General features: G+C 58.7%; 1 protein-coding gene across 1 annotated transcript; it reads right to left on the bottom strand.

The window, feature by feature from the left end:
- Window positions 1-8,360: 8,360 nt before the first annotated feature.
- Window positions 8,361-10,284, bottom strand: HES1 (hes family bHLH transcription factor 1). Its single transcript, XM_051626628.1, is given in 5 exon segments — window positions 8,361-8,932; window positions 8,934-9,111; window positions 9,729-9,816; window positions 9,908-10,003; window positions 10,086-10,284. Coding segments are annotated over 5 exon segments (777 nt in total). The 5' UTR covers window positions 10,194-10,284; the 3' UTR covers window positions 8,361-8,625.
- Window positions 10,285-13,531: the final 3,247 nt, after the last annotated feature.

Genomic DNA, 13,531 nt, shown 5'->3' on the forward strand with positions numbered 1-13,531 from the left:
ACTACAATACCCCCATATTGCAGGTGTTTCCCAGACTTGGGCTAGCTCTGCTTAACAAGCGCTTCCCGTTCTGCAGGGAGCATCCCCCAGTCCCTGGAGCCTCTGGCCTTGCTGCCCCGTGCATGCACACCGCCTGGGCCAAAAAGTGGCATTTGCTGGACTCAGGTCACTGCCCTCCAGCAAAGGGGCTCTTGGCTGAGCCCCAGCAGCACGTCCTGCCACCGGCACCTCCTGAAAGGGACCTTCCGCCACAGCCCCGGCCCTTTGTCCCGGGGGATAATTGGAGGGAGCAGTGAAACGGGGCTATAATGAATTCTGCTGCTATTCAGCAGGGCTGGGAGGCAGAAAGCTCGCTGCTCCTGCCAAAGTGCTGAGGCTGCTACTTCCATTCTGCGGCCAGAGGGGAGGTCTTCAGAGGGCAGCTCACTATTGAGGAGGCTCCGGGGTTGAAACAACACTCAGAGTCTGAAGTTTTACTCTTTCTGTGCGAATGTGCTCCGACACGGCTGCGCACAGGGGCCTTCCCTGCGGGCTTGGCAGGGCTGTATCCAAGCTGCTGGTGCTCCCAGGGGCTTGCACAGCACAAGGCTGCGGCTGCACGACACACTGGGGTGTCTCCGTGCCCATCGCTGTCCTGCGCTGACACCAGCTTCAGCTCTGCTGCCCTCCTCCCCAGGCTGCCCTTGGGGGCTCTGCCCTGCCTAATAATCGTTCCCTCCTTCCTGGGGTCCCATGCGAAGCTCCCTCGGCTACAGTGACCCCCTCAGGCCCCAGACTGTTGCCTGACCCCTCCAGCACCCAGCAGCACAGGCACAGCTCCTGCAGACCCCTACCAGCTGCTGCCCCCTCCGCCCATCAGGTTTTTTTGGGGTAATGGAGCAACCCTGGAGGGGGGACCCAGCCTAGGGGTGGATGGAAAATCTGTGCTGCTCTTCCCAGGCACCCCAAGACTCAAAGGGCCAGATGGTGAAGTGTCTGTGTGGTCCCTCCTGCATGCAGGCAGGGCCCCGTGGCCGGCAGCTCCTCTCCCACACGCTCCTGCCGGTAGCTGGCCCTCTCCAGACATCTTGCATCGTTCTGCTCAGCCCTGCTGCAGCTGTGACCGAGATCCTGCTGGGGTCTTGCAGGCAGGGAGGGGTTCCCTCCCTCTTAAAAGCCTTTGGACCCTCCTGGAAGTATCTGGGTGGAGGCGGGAGCCCTTCCAGGAGCAGTCCCCTGGGCTGGCTCAGACACATGTAGCCCAGGTCCATGGTGCCTCAGCCCCTGAGGAAAGCTGTGTGCCAGTTTTGCCTGAGATGCAGAGGGATTGGTGCCAGAAGACAAGCTGACAGCCTGCATGGGAATCGGCCTCCAAAACACCCAGATAGGGTCAAGGGTGCCCAGCTGAGTCCCTGGCACAGGGAGGCATGGGGAGCAGCAAGCCAACATTGCAGGGCAGTCCCCAGGGATGCCAGCATTGCTGCTGCCCTAAGGTGCCACTGGTCTTACTTTACATCCAGGCACTCTGTAAGCAAATGCTTAAGTATATCTCCGTCTTGTCTATCAGGTTGACATGGTTTCAAACCTTGGAAAGGGATTTAGGGCTTTTGTCTCTGGCCCAGTAAACCAGGTGGGTGCACAGTCAGCAAACCCTTGGCAGTTAAAGCCATCACAGTGCCATAAACAAGCGGGCAGGGGAGCCCAGAGCACAGCACCCTGAAGAGCAAGGGAAGATAAACAGGACTTTGTCCCAAGGTTTAGTGCAGCCTGCAGGCATCCCCAGGGCCAAATGCTGTTCTTCCCAGCGCATGGTGCTCTCATAATACCTTGGCTCAGTGGAGCTTAGCAGGCTGTCACGAGCCCCAAGAACAGCCCTCCTGACCTCCCAGGGAAATGACTCCAGTGAGCAATAAACTGGCTCCTGTTTACTTTAGGAATGGAGTCTCAGTGGGCTTTAATGCAGAAGGGATAGCTTGGAGCTGTGAAACATGGCTGACGTCAAAGCCATTGCTGGAGCAGCCCAGAGCTGCCAGTAGAGTGTGTGGGGCCAGCTGGGGTCTGTGCCTCCCCCATGAAGGGCAGGGGGCCATGGACAGCCTGTCCCATCAGAACTTTTCCTGTCCTATTTCCCATGGGTGATGGTTAACCAGCCCTGTTTGCAGTGTGCTCCTCCAGACAGACAAACATCAGGTGATAAGGGAGGGGTGGCTATGCTGTGGGCAGCCTCGGTGCAAGGAGAAGCTCTTGAAGAGCCACTTGGTGACCCCTCATGCTGGCCATGACGCTGGCTGAGCAAGCACAGTGCAGCTCATGGCCATGCTCTCTTCCCTTTGCCTGTTTGCTGGCTCCCATCCCACTGCCCTCATCCATTTGTCCAGCAGTGGGTGGCCATAGCGGTCACGCTCCCCATCCCCCTGGGTAGACATGACGCCTCTCACCTGGTGCCCAGTACCAGACCCGCTCTCAGACATCCAGGGGGGGTTGACCCAAACAGGCAGTGCCACAGGCAGGGGGCTGCCCACAGCCTCTGCCTCTGCCTGCCCGCACGCAGCTGAGCCCAGCAGGGAAGGCAGCAAGCGCCAGCACCGTCTGAGAGCACAAACAGCTGCTTGGAGCCCACTCAGAAACACCAGCCCAGGCTGTCCAGCTGCCAGCCCTTCTCCTTCAGAGCACAAAGCAAGCTGAAGGATGGCTGAAGCAAGCCACCCTGTGGGAAGGGAAGCATGGAGCTCTGTGCTGCAGGACAAGCCAGTGCCAACCCAATGGCGAGGAGCGAGGTTTGGCTGCAGAGAGAAAGGAAGCACCCGTCAGGCCCATCACAGTCCTTGCTGTGAGGTCATCGTGCATCTACTGACCTGTCAGAGCCCTTCCAGTTGCAGACATGGGGATGAGGACTCCAATTCACCTGGAGTAATTTACTCCAATTTACCAAGGGACTGGTTCAGTTGGGAATACACCCTAGTGGGAGAATTTGACCCAATGTATCATCATACCAAAGCTCCCCCATCCCCTTCCAGGCCCATCTTCTCTTTCAGCACTCACCGGAATGCAGACCTGAAGGATGTCCTGGTCTCTCCTCCATGGCTACGAAGGGCTCAGGTATTGCTCTGCACTTACACGTTGCAGTCAAACCCCTGAGTGCAACAGGCCATCTGCTCTCCTCCTCCATAAACCAGATTCATGTCATTGCTGAGACAGACAGGTTGTCTTCCATGTCTGGAGCTGAGCCTGTTTCTGATGGAGCTGGGGATGTGGCTTAGCCTGATGCTGGAGCTGCAAACAAAGCCAAATATTCCTTGACCCCCCACAGGATCAGCCTGTTTTGGTCCTGCTTTATACAATAGCCTCAGTGAGGATGCTGCTACACCCAGAACTGTCTCCCCTGCTTGGCAGATGTCCTACATGTGTCAGCACTGCCAAAAGAGGTGGGGGGTTATCTGGGCCTGGGCTGCAGCAGGGCTGCAGGAGTTAGAGCCAGGCAAGATACGTAACTGCGAGTTCAGCATGTGTCTCTACATCCTGCTCCCTCTCTTGGTACAAACACTGTCCAGATTTCCAACGTCAGAGAGACACCAGCCAGATTGTTTTACGGTTTCAAGAACTCATAACGTTTTCCAGAAAACAGAGCTGCAGTCTGTGTTCTGCAGTGGGAAGACCCAAGGCAGTCTCCAGTCATTGCCAGCAACTCTCTGACCTCCTTGGCAGCCAAAAAAAGCCAACTAAATGCAGGGCACCCTTGGAAAGGGTGATGCATGATGTTGTGGTCCCCAAGGACCCAAAGCAGAGAGCTCCCTCCTCCTGGTGCTGTCCTAGCAGGGTAGGCACATTTGCTGGCAGTGCCAGTGTGGCTGGGTGATGCAATAGGAGCCAACAGCCCCTGGGACAGCATGGGACCACACTTGAGTGAAAGGACCCAACAGAGGCCCCGCTCCGGGGCTGATTTTAGGGATGACTTTTGGCGAGGTGCTAAGCCAAGCAGGCTGGATCAGAGACAGGCTGCGTTTCCTCAGGGAGCTGGGAAGACAAGAAGGGAGACATGGCTTCACAGGGAGTCACAGGGTAACCCTGCCCTCGCTTCCAGCCCCTGGGCCAATCTGTATCCCAGTCCCAGGGTTAGGCTGAGTCCCAGCCTAGCAGAGCTGCCTGAGCCACACTGCTGTGCTGGAAGGCTCATTCCAGCAGGTCTGCTTTTAATTAAGTGGGATGCTGCTTTTGTACAGCTGAACCACTCAGGAGTTTGGGTATGGAGCCTTCGTCCCTGCAGCTGGGCACAGGCAAAGGGGGCTGGGGCCAGGAGCTTTGGGAGCACCTGTGCAGGGTGCTGGCTACACCCCCAGCGCTGGAGGGCTGTGCCATGCCCTGCCACAGGGCTCTGGTGACCTTGGGCCCGAAGGCAAAGCCCAGGGCCCTTGCTGCTGGACAGACAGAGTTAATGCCCCAGCAGCTGTGCTGAGTTGGCTTTATATGGCAATAAAATGCAGCTGGAAACAGCTTCCTAATCACTACGGATTACAGGTAGCCCTACCTGTTGGCTGTCCTTCGACAACAGCACCTCTGCCCTGTGCTGCTGCTCCTGTGGCCCCTTGGCAAACACCGCGGGGGAAACCCATTCAGCCCTGCACCCTTCCAGTGTCATACAGCCCCATGCCACCCTGCCTGCGGGGACAGCAGGCAAGACTTGTGCCCCCAGCCTGCTCCTGGTTGGTGCTCACCATGGGTGTCAACCCAGAGCTGAGCCACAGCTGTGCACAAGAAGGGTGGACCACAGCCTGCGTGGGACAAACCACTGTCCTTGGACACTTGCAAGGCACTGCAATGGGGAGCTAGCATGCCTGGGGCACAGCTCTGCCATGGCAGAGGACATCAGAAATTGCTCCTGCTGCAGAGGCTGGGGAGATGCTTGTCCTTGCTGTGCCGGGACCGCAGTTCCCAGTGCCAGCTGATGGCGCAGCCGGCCACAAATGTTCAATGAACAGGAGCAATTTGTCTGGGCTGACCCCCCCAGGAAGTCTATGCTCCTTGAAACAAACCGGGCTTTTGTTTTGACTTATTTTAAGTAAAACACGTCACCCCTGTAAATTAGAGGTCCCCTTCCCCACCCTGCCCTGGGGGCAGCGCCAGAGCAAAAGGGGTGCTGGCACAAACCTGGGTCATTGGCCCCCTGGATCTGGGCAGGATGCAGCCCCTCCATGGAGCTGGAGGAGGCTGCGTGTCCCAGCCAGGAGCTGGCGGGCTGGAGCATCCCTGACCCAGCAGAGCTGCCACCCCAAACCTGCTCGCACACCCACGACTCGCAGCTCCCAGGGGGACTGGGTGAGGGAAGTCTTGTCCCAGCACCCCCAGACCACCTGCCTCACTAACCCCGAATCCCAGCCCAGCTGCCAGGCTGCTTTTTCACCATCCCCACGCTCCCTGTGGGCCGGGAGGCCTGGATCCCAGCCCAAGGCCGGCCAGCGGCCGCGGGCTCCTGGCACGAGCGAGGACGGTGGTTTGGGGCAGGGGGGCCGCAGGGCCAGGGCTCTCCCGAGGCGTGCGGGCGGCGTGCGGGGGCCGGCGCGGGCGGCGTGCGGCAGCGGGGCCGGCGGGCTGCCTCCCGCGCTCCCCACACCGCCTGGCAGCCCGCCACCGCGCCGGGGGTTCGCTCCTTTCTCACGACCTCTCAGGTTCCTGAGCTCATCTGGGAGCTATTCATTTCCTGCCAGAAAACAGCCTTGCCTGCTAAAAAAACCACCTTGGCCGCAGCGCGGCCCAGGGCTTGGTACGAGGGCTCTCCCGGCTTAAATCATAAAGCTCCGGCTGTCTGGCTGGAATCAAAGGCAGGGCGGGTGCGGGGGGGCGCGGGGCCCCGTGCCATATGGTAGCACTTAAGAGCCAAGGAGGAAGCGAGGAGGGGTTTTTGCGCTGCTCACGAGGAGTGTGGGAAAAGTTAATTGACTTTAATGACAGGTTTCCCGGGACAGCAGCAGCAGGCGAGGGAAAGGAGACACAGGGATGTGAGGGGCAGCTGGGGGCGTAAACCCCACGGTGGGTGGGGGGCACAGCTAGATGCAGGCAGGGCCAGGCAAAGCCCTCTGCCTATGGAACCTTGTGCAGGTGTGGCACAGGCAGGGATGGAGCCTGCTCCCTCTGGCTCAGCACTCTCCAGGCTGTAAGAGCACACACTGGATTGTGTCAAACTGCTTACAAAACCAAGAACAATAATGCAAGAGGGACAGACCTGGCTCCAGCCCTCCCTGGGGTCCTCTCTGCTGGCAGGCAGGGTCGCCATGGAAGCCAAGAGGAGCTGTATCTCATCCAGCAGCATCGAGTCCTTTTCCATCCTGTCCTGCACCACCTCATGCGAGGTTATGGCCAAACAAGAGGCCTTTCCCTGGCACTCCCCACCCCTCCCTTACCCTCAACCTGCTCACCCCACACCACTGGTTTTGAAGGCACTTGCTGCACCTGAAGGACAACTTCTGCACATAATGATCAGCAGACCCATAGCCTGTATTTGTCATCCCAATTTGTCATGGGCTCAGTGAATCGCATCAAGAGTGCAGCTCCTGGGAATTGCTCTGATGCCCTCAAAGCTCACAGACTCAAGTAGATCTCTCAAGTCAACAGGCTGTGGGATAGAGTAAACACAGAACACTTTGGAGGAACCGGTCCAATCATGTCATACCTGCTTTATACTAGACTATTTAAACGCCATTAGCAAATAGGTCCATCTTGTCTTCCACTTCTGGGTCTGCTGTACCTTCTCCATTAGTTTACAGCAATGCCTTTTCCTAATGTGCTTTCCAAACCAGCTGCTTCAGTAGAAAAAAAGAACTCTGGTAAACTGGAAGAGCCTCAGCTTACAGGTGATGCATTACTGGTTTGCATCAGTTCCAGGCAGGCCATCCAGCAGCAGGAGCTGGTCTGATACAATTCCAAGACAGACAAGTCCTGAGAGCACTTCTCTGAACACAAGGTGGGCTCAGTCCTGCCCTTGGTACCTCCAGCACAAAAAAAGTGACACTACAGCTGGTGGAAGGGAAGGCAAGCTCAGCCCATACAGCTACACACCTGCACAGGGACAGCAAATCCAAAATTCCCAAGCCTGGCACACAAAACCTGGCTGGGAAATGCCACCAGGAGGGTGGCAATGCAGACAAGGCCAGAAAGGTGTTGGCAGACGGAAGAGGTGAAGCTTTCTGCATTACCCAGGCAGCCCTTTTCAAGACAGCTGCCACTGGCCCCCATCTCATCAGTACAGCCTGCAGAGAGAGATCCCAGACATACACCTCCTCTCTTCCCCTCCAAAATCCATCCCAAGATGTATTTTCAGACCAGGCGGCTGTGTTTGTATACAGAGAAAAGCAGGGGGGGAAGCTGGAGGGACTGAAACCCCAGCAGGTTTAATCTGTACAGTCTCACCTTCCCCACCTTTCATTTCTTCAGCACCTGGATGCAAACACCTGGCTGATCCAGACAAAATCCAACAAGCTTTGGAGGCAGGATTTGGAAGGAATCCCCAGTGGATCCTAGCAGAGTTTAAAGCTGTCCGCTCCAAGTTAGGACTTGTTAAGACAGGCAATGCAAGCTGTAACCCAAGACTGCCACTCACCTCTATCTAGGGCTTGCATCTTGCCTGGAAATGGGGCATGACTAAGTCAAAGGGGTCAGTTGCCACTCACTGCTACAATCCACACAGCCCCACATCACTCCTCTGGACATGTTTTCCATATAACAGCAGAGGAAATGCCCAACCCTATCAAAAACACATGCAGAACATTAATCATCAAGCAGAGCCTGGCCAGTGCTCAAGGCCAGGAACAGCTCTGTGCTTTTAAGTCCAGGTGGAGGTGATGCCCAGCGCCTGCTGCAGCCTGTCAGCCAGGAGACAGAAGCACTCGTGTCAGGCCTGTCCTGCAGAGAGCTGCTGTTTCTGTAACCCGAGAAGCTGGCAGGCTCTTTAAATCAAGCAACTGAAGTCACTTGCGATTTACACCCCAGGCCAGGAGCAAGCCCCTCCTGGTGCCACGGCAGGAGGCTCAACCAGGCAGCCTGGACTGGGAGACAGGCTGTCAGCCTCTGTGCTGAATCCATCTCCCTTTACATGAGCTACTCCACCTCTGTCAGCTCCAGGAGATAGGAACAGAGCAGAGGTGCCTCCCCCAGTGCATTCACAAGCTCCGAAAGCATAAAATCTTTTTAACAAGTCTGAGCAGTTGAGCTGCTCCCAAGAAAGCAGCGATTACACCTGCCCTGGGGCAGGGAAAGGGGATGGAGGGTCTGAGCAACAGCTCCAGCCTGGAGAGCAGGGCAAGGAGGCCCTGGAGCAGCAAGATCCACAAGCAGCCAGGAGCAAGCCAGAAGCTGGACTCCTTCCTATGCACACATGCCAGCACTCCAACTTATCTCCAAAGGCCTTCCAAAATGGAAGAGACACTTTTATTTTAAGAGCATTCGGGGGGGCGGGGAGGGGGGAAAGAAGCCCGATCTTTGGTGTCACGTAAGGAAGGGGAGGAAAAGGAAAAAAAAGATCTCGTGTAAAACACGAAACACTGTCAAGGGAGTGCTATGGTACAAAGGCACAATCCAATATGAACATATAACCTATGTACAGCCGTGCCAGCAGCACGGGGTGCTGAGCTCAGTCCAGTCCAGTGCCCACCACCCTCACCAGGGTCTCCAGACGGAGTCGGCCGTGCCGGCTGGCTGGCCAGGCGGTGAGGCAGCAGTGGCAGCCGTGGGTGGGCTGCCATACAGGGGCAGCACTGCACCACCAGGAGCAAAGGCAGTGCTGGGGATAAGGAAGGCAAATTGCCCATCGGAGGCCGGCAGCAGCTGGAAGCCCCCGTACACCTTGGCTGCGTCGGCACCCGGCTTGCAGGGCATGCCCGGGAGCGGCCCCGCGCCACTGCCCGGCGGCACCAGGGGTGGCCCAAAGGCTGCACCTGGTGGCAGCGGGGGCGGTGGGGGGGGGCGCAGGGTAGTTCATGGCGTTGATCTGGGTCATGCAGCTGGCCAGGTGTCCCAGGAGACGGGTGCGCACCTCGGTGTTGACGCCCTCGCAGGTGGAGAGGAACCGCGTCACCTCGTTCATGCACTCGCTGAAGCCGGCGCGGTACTTGCCCAGCACTGTGGGGTCTGTGCTCAGCGCGGCTGCGGGGGGAGAAGTGCACGGTGGTCAGCAGGCTCCTCGGGGGATGGGGGCGTGCAGCCCACCAGCGTTGCACTCTGCAGCCCCTCTGAGCCACGAATCCAGGCAAGGAGTGCAGCCCCTCCAGCAATATCTTGTGCTTCCAGGTGCTGAGGATCCGGATGGAGAGCATGGTCCCTCCACTACCGAGCTCTCCAGCACCAGGGACCCAGGTGGGAAACAGACAACCCCTAGAGTCCTCCTGTGTCCCTAAGTCCTGGGGATCCAGGTTGGGAGCACAGCCCCATCTGTGGCTTCTGTGCCTTCTGTCCCCATCAGAACAGACTCAGGTGGAGATTGCCAGAAGCAACCCAAGCTGGGACTGAAGCCCTCTCAGTGCCGGGGATGCAGGTGGGTAGCACTGTGCCCCCAGCGGCCCCCCAGTGCCCGGGACGTAGCTGAGAACGCCACTGGCCCGGTGTACCAGAGAGAGGAACAAGGCACGATGCCCCACGTTGCCCCCAGTACCAGGGCTGCAGGTGCAGCACCAGGTGCCCCCGTTACCCTCACTGCCCGAGCCGCCGACAGGGAGTGCGCTGCCACTTTATCCTCCCTTCCCTGGTTTTCCCCCAGGACTCACCGGTCATCTGCGCTCGCTGGAGACTCCGCAGGTGCTTGACGGTCATCTCCAGGATGTCAGCCTTCTCCAGCTTGGAGTGCCGCGAGCTCTGCGGGCACAAGCGGGGCTCAGACCGGCCCGGCGGCCCCGGTCCCCACACCCTCCCGCGGCCCCCCCGCCCCGGACACCCCCTCGCTTACATCCTTCTTCAGCGCGTCCAAGATGAGCGTCTTCAGCTGCCCCAGGCTCTCGTTGATGCGCGCCCGCCGCCGCTTCTCCATGATGGGCTTGGAGGACTGCAAGAGAGGCGGCGGTCAGCCCGGCTCCCGAGGGCACCGTCCGGCCCCGCCGCCCCCCGCCCCGCTCCGCTCCCTTTACCTTCCGGTGCTCCGCCGCCGTCTTGGGCTTGTCGGGGGTGGCGTTGACGCTGGCGGGGGTGGCGGCTACGGGCGAGGCGCTGCTCTTCTCCATCAGGTCGGCCGGCATCCTGCGCCCGCAGCTCCCGCCGCCGCGGAGGGACGGGGAGGGAGGGGAGGGGGGGGCGGCGGGGCGCGCGCTGCGGGCCGGCGCGCGGCGGGACCGGCGGGTGCCGCGCGCCCTTGGCCGCCCCTACTTATAGCGCGCGCCGCACGCGCGCGGCTCGTGTGAAACGTCCCCCGCCGCCGTTCCCACACTCGCGCCCAGCCAATGGGCGCCGCCCGCACGCGGCCCCGCTCGTGGGCGCCGCCCGCCCATTGGCTGGGAGCCGCGCGGCGGCCGCGAGCCAATGGCGCGGGGCGGGCGGGCGGCCGCGGTTTAACCCCTTGGGCACCGCCCGCGGGGAGCGCGGCGCTAATTACCGGGTTAATTGGCGCCCGTGGCAGGCGCGGCCCCGCCCGCTCCCTTCGGGGGACGCCGGCTGCCGGCCTCGGGGCGGGCCGCGCGGTGGGGGGGCCCGGCCCTCCGGGGCGATGGCCCCGGCGCGCGGTGTGGGGAACAGCCGGGCTGTGCTGGCCCGGGCCCCGCTCCTGGGTGCGGGACGGGCCCCGCTCCCCGCTGCGCTGCCCTCCGGCCGCCCGCGGTACCCTCAGTGTCGCCGCGGCCACCCTTGCCGTGGCAGTCTGGGTCTCCCCATGGCGGTGCCCACACGCAGGTGTCCCCAGGGCCGGCACCGGTGCCCGCAGCGGGGGCACCGCAGCACACGCACACACACGCACACGGACACACACACACGGCCGGGGGCAGCGCTGCTGTGGGTCACGCTCCCCGGCCTCCCACGCGTGGGCGGGGCGGTGGCCGCAGGTGTGGGGGGCTGTGTCCCGCAGCATCGAGCGAGGGGCGGCCCCAGGTGGGTGCTTGTCCCTCAGCCCGGGCCCAGCCGCGCTCCACTGGCTACCTCCAGCTGGCTCGGGCAGTTTGCGGGCTTACCTTAAAAACAAACACACACACAAAAAAGTATTTTGCCCGGGGACTTGAATCTTTTTTTTTTCCCCTCCGCTTGACTGACTTTCTCACACTCCTATTCCCAGAGCCTGCCAGCTAAGCCTGAGTCATCCTGCCAAGAACTAGACCTGGCCTATTGAAAAATGTGCTCACTCGCTCTTTCTTTCTCTCCGTCTCTCTTTTTTTTTTTTTTGAGTATACACAGTAATGTTTTTCCACCTCCTCCAGTACCTGAACTGCACCTGTACAGGGCCAATCCCACACGTATCACCTGATCTTGCCTTTTCAGAGACCGTGAGAAAAATAAAGTTCAAGAAAGAAGAGACATGTTTGCAGATCTCACCGGTGCAAAGCCCTCGTCCCTGCAGAGGCTTGCCTGCTGAGCCCTCAGAGTTTAAAAAAAAGAAAATAAATAAAAGGGAGAGTGTCATGTTTAAAACGGCAGAAAGGTACAAATCCGGGCTTTCTTTCAGCTCCCTGATGGAGCCACAAGCCTTTTGATTTAAAAACAAAGAGCAGCCTTCAGCGTGTAAGATTTAACTTCAGATGAGCAATATTTGACGTAAGCTTTCAGCTAGTGAGACATTCGGACAAACCCCAGCGAGGAAAAGACTTGAGACTGCTCTGGGGAAGTCACTGCTGAAAAGCCTGTTCTGAGTTGGCTTTTTGGAGAAATCGGAGACGTGTGATTAGCATGAAAACTGCAGTTTATTTCTGGGGAGCCCACAAAGTTCTCCAGCAGACCAGGTTTTTTTTCTAGTGCTGGTATTTGCGTATATTTGGGAGGAGAAAAAATAATAAAAAAAGAAAAGTTACTGCAGTGCCTGAGCCGGTGTTTTCCCTCCTGCGGGGATTTGTTGAAGGGCTCAGGAAATGCAGAGCTGGGCAGGCCGGGAGTGAGCACAGGCTGTAATTATGTCCGTGTTGATGGCAGCCGGGGAGCTGCTGTGCCCGCCTCTAATTGCCGGCAACAGGTCGGTGTCTTTGCGGGGCAGGCAGTGAGGACAGGCTGGCGTCAGGGGTTTGCCAGCGCTCGCCCACGATGAGGACCTGGGAACTGCCCTGCAGCAGCTCCCCTTGCCGGCGCTCCCACCTGCCACAGAGCCCACTGGGAGAGTTTTACTTCTGGGGCATGAGAGGAGCCAGGCTGTGGGGCACTGAGCCCCCAAAAGCATCCACATCTGCAGGGGCTTCCTGGAGCCCCAGCTGAGTGCTGCATAGGGCAGCAGGGAGGCAGTGACCCTGGTGTGCCTGTTCCACATCTCCTCCTCTGCTGGCTTGCTGCTGCAAAATGCCTTACACATGCAAGGGTTGTGATTCCCAAGAGGAAGTGCAGATACTGTGAATTCCCCAGGGATCAGGGGAGGAAGGGGAGGATTTACATGGAAGGTTGTCTCTGGAAATGAAGTGGCCGAGGCCAAGTTCAGGTTGGAAGAAGGTGGTGAAGGGGTTTGTAATCGCTGGGGGGACCTTGAACAGATCCTCTGGGCAACTCCAGCCCAGCCTATGCTTGTGAAAGAGATGTCCAGGGGGAGAGAGAGCCCTGAGATAAGGGGCTGCCCCAGGGACTGGGGCGTCCCTTGTCCCACAGTCCTCCAGCAATGTTTTTTGCTTTGCTTGGGCAGTAATCTTTGGTTACAAATTGGGAATTGTCCAAAACAGATTTGGGAAGAACCTTTAGGCAGCGCATTAGGGCATTACTGACTGGCAGAACATCTTGGAGGAAAAATGTGTTGGCAAGAAAATTTAGACTAGTCCTGGGCATGAGCCCAGGGGTGGGAAGGTGGAATAAAATAGGATGCTGTCACTGGTGCAGCATGCAGGAGGTGAGGAGGCAGCAGGGCTGGCTGAGTGTGCTTGCTCTCCAGTCCTTTAGGAAGTAGCCAAGATGAGCAAAATGTGCTTTTAGAGATCTGAAAGCCTTGATATCCAAAACTTGCAGGATCCTAGGAAATACAGAAATAGAAACCACTTTGCTTGTAAGAGCTGGAATACAAGCTGAAGCCCTGGAATGGCACACCCAGCCTTTCCTCTTTGGGTCACGGACTGAAATCCTAGCCTGGCCACAGCTCAAAGTCGTCACCACCCTGAAGGCTGGAAAACAAGTGCTGCATCTCAGGGACATGTCCCTGGCGCAGATGTCTCCTCTAGGCAGCCCTGCACACATGCCTCCACTCGTGGTCCCCGGCCCAGAAGCTGTTGTGCAATCCATACCCAACCAGCTCCCCTGGGAGGTGTGATCTCAGAAGCTTTGCGCCAGGTTTCAGGGTTTATTTCACCTCCATAAATGTTTGCCAGATCCTCTGGAAACAGACTGCCTGACAAAGCTCCCTAGATGAAGCGAAGCCTTCAGAGGTGTTACTCCCATACACACCACGTCCTCGTGGTGAAGAAGGCAGAAC

This window comes from Apus apus, chromosome 8 (assembly GCF_020740795.1).
Source record: "Apus apus isolate bApuApu2 chromosome 8, bApuApu2.pri.cur, whole genome shotgun sequence".
Taxonomy (NCBI): Eukaryota; Metazoa; Chordata; class Aves; order Apodiformes; family Apodidae; genus Apus; species Apus apus.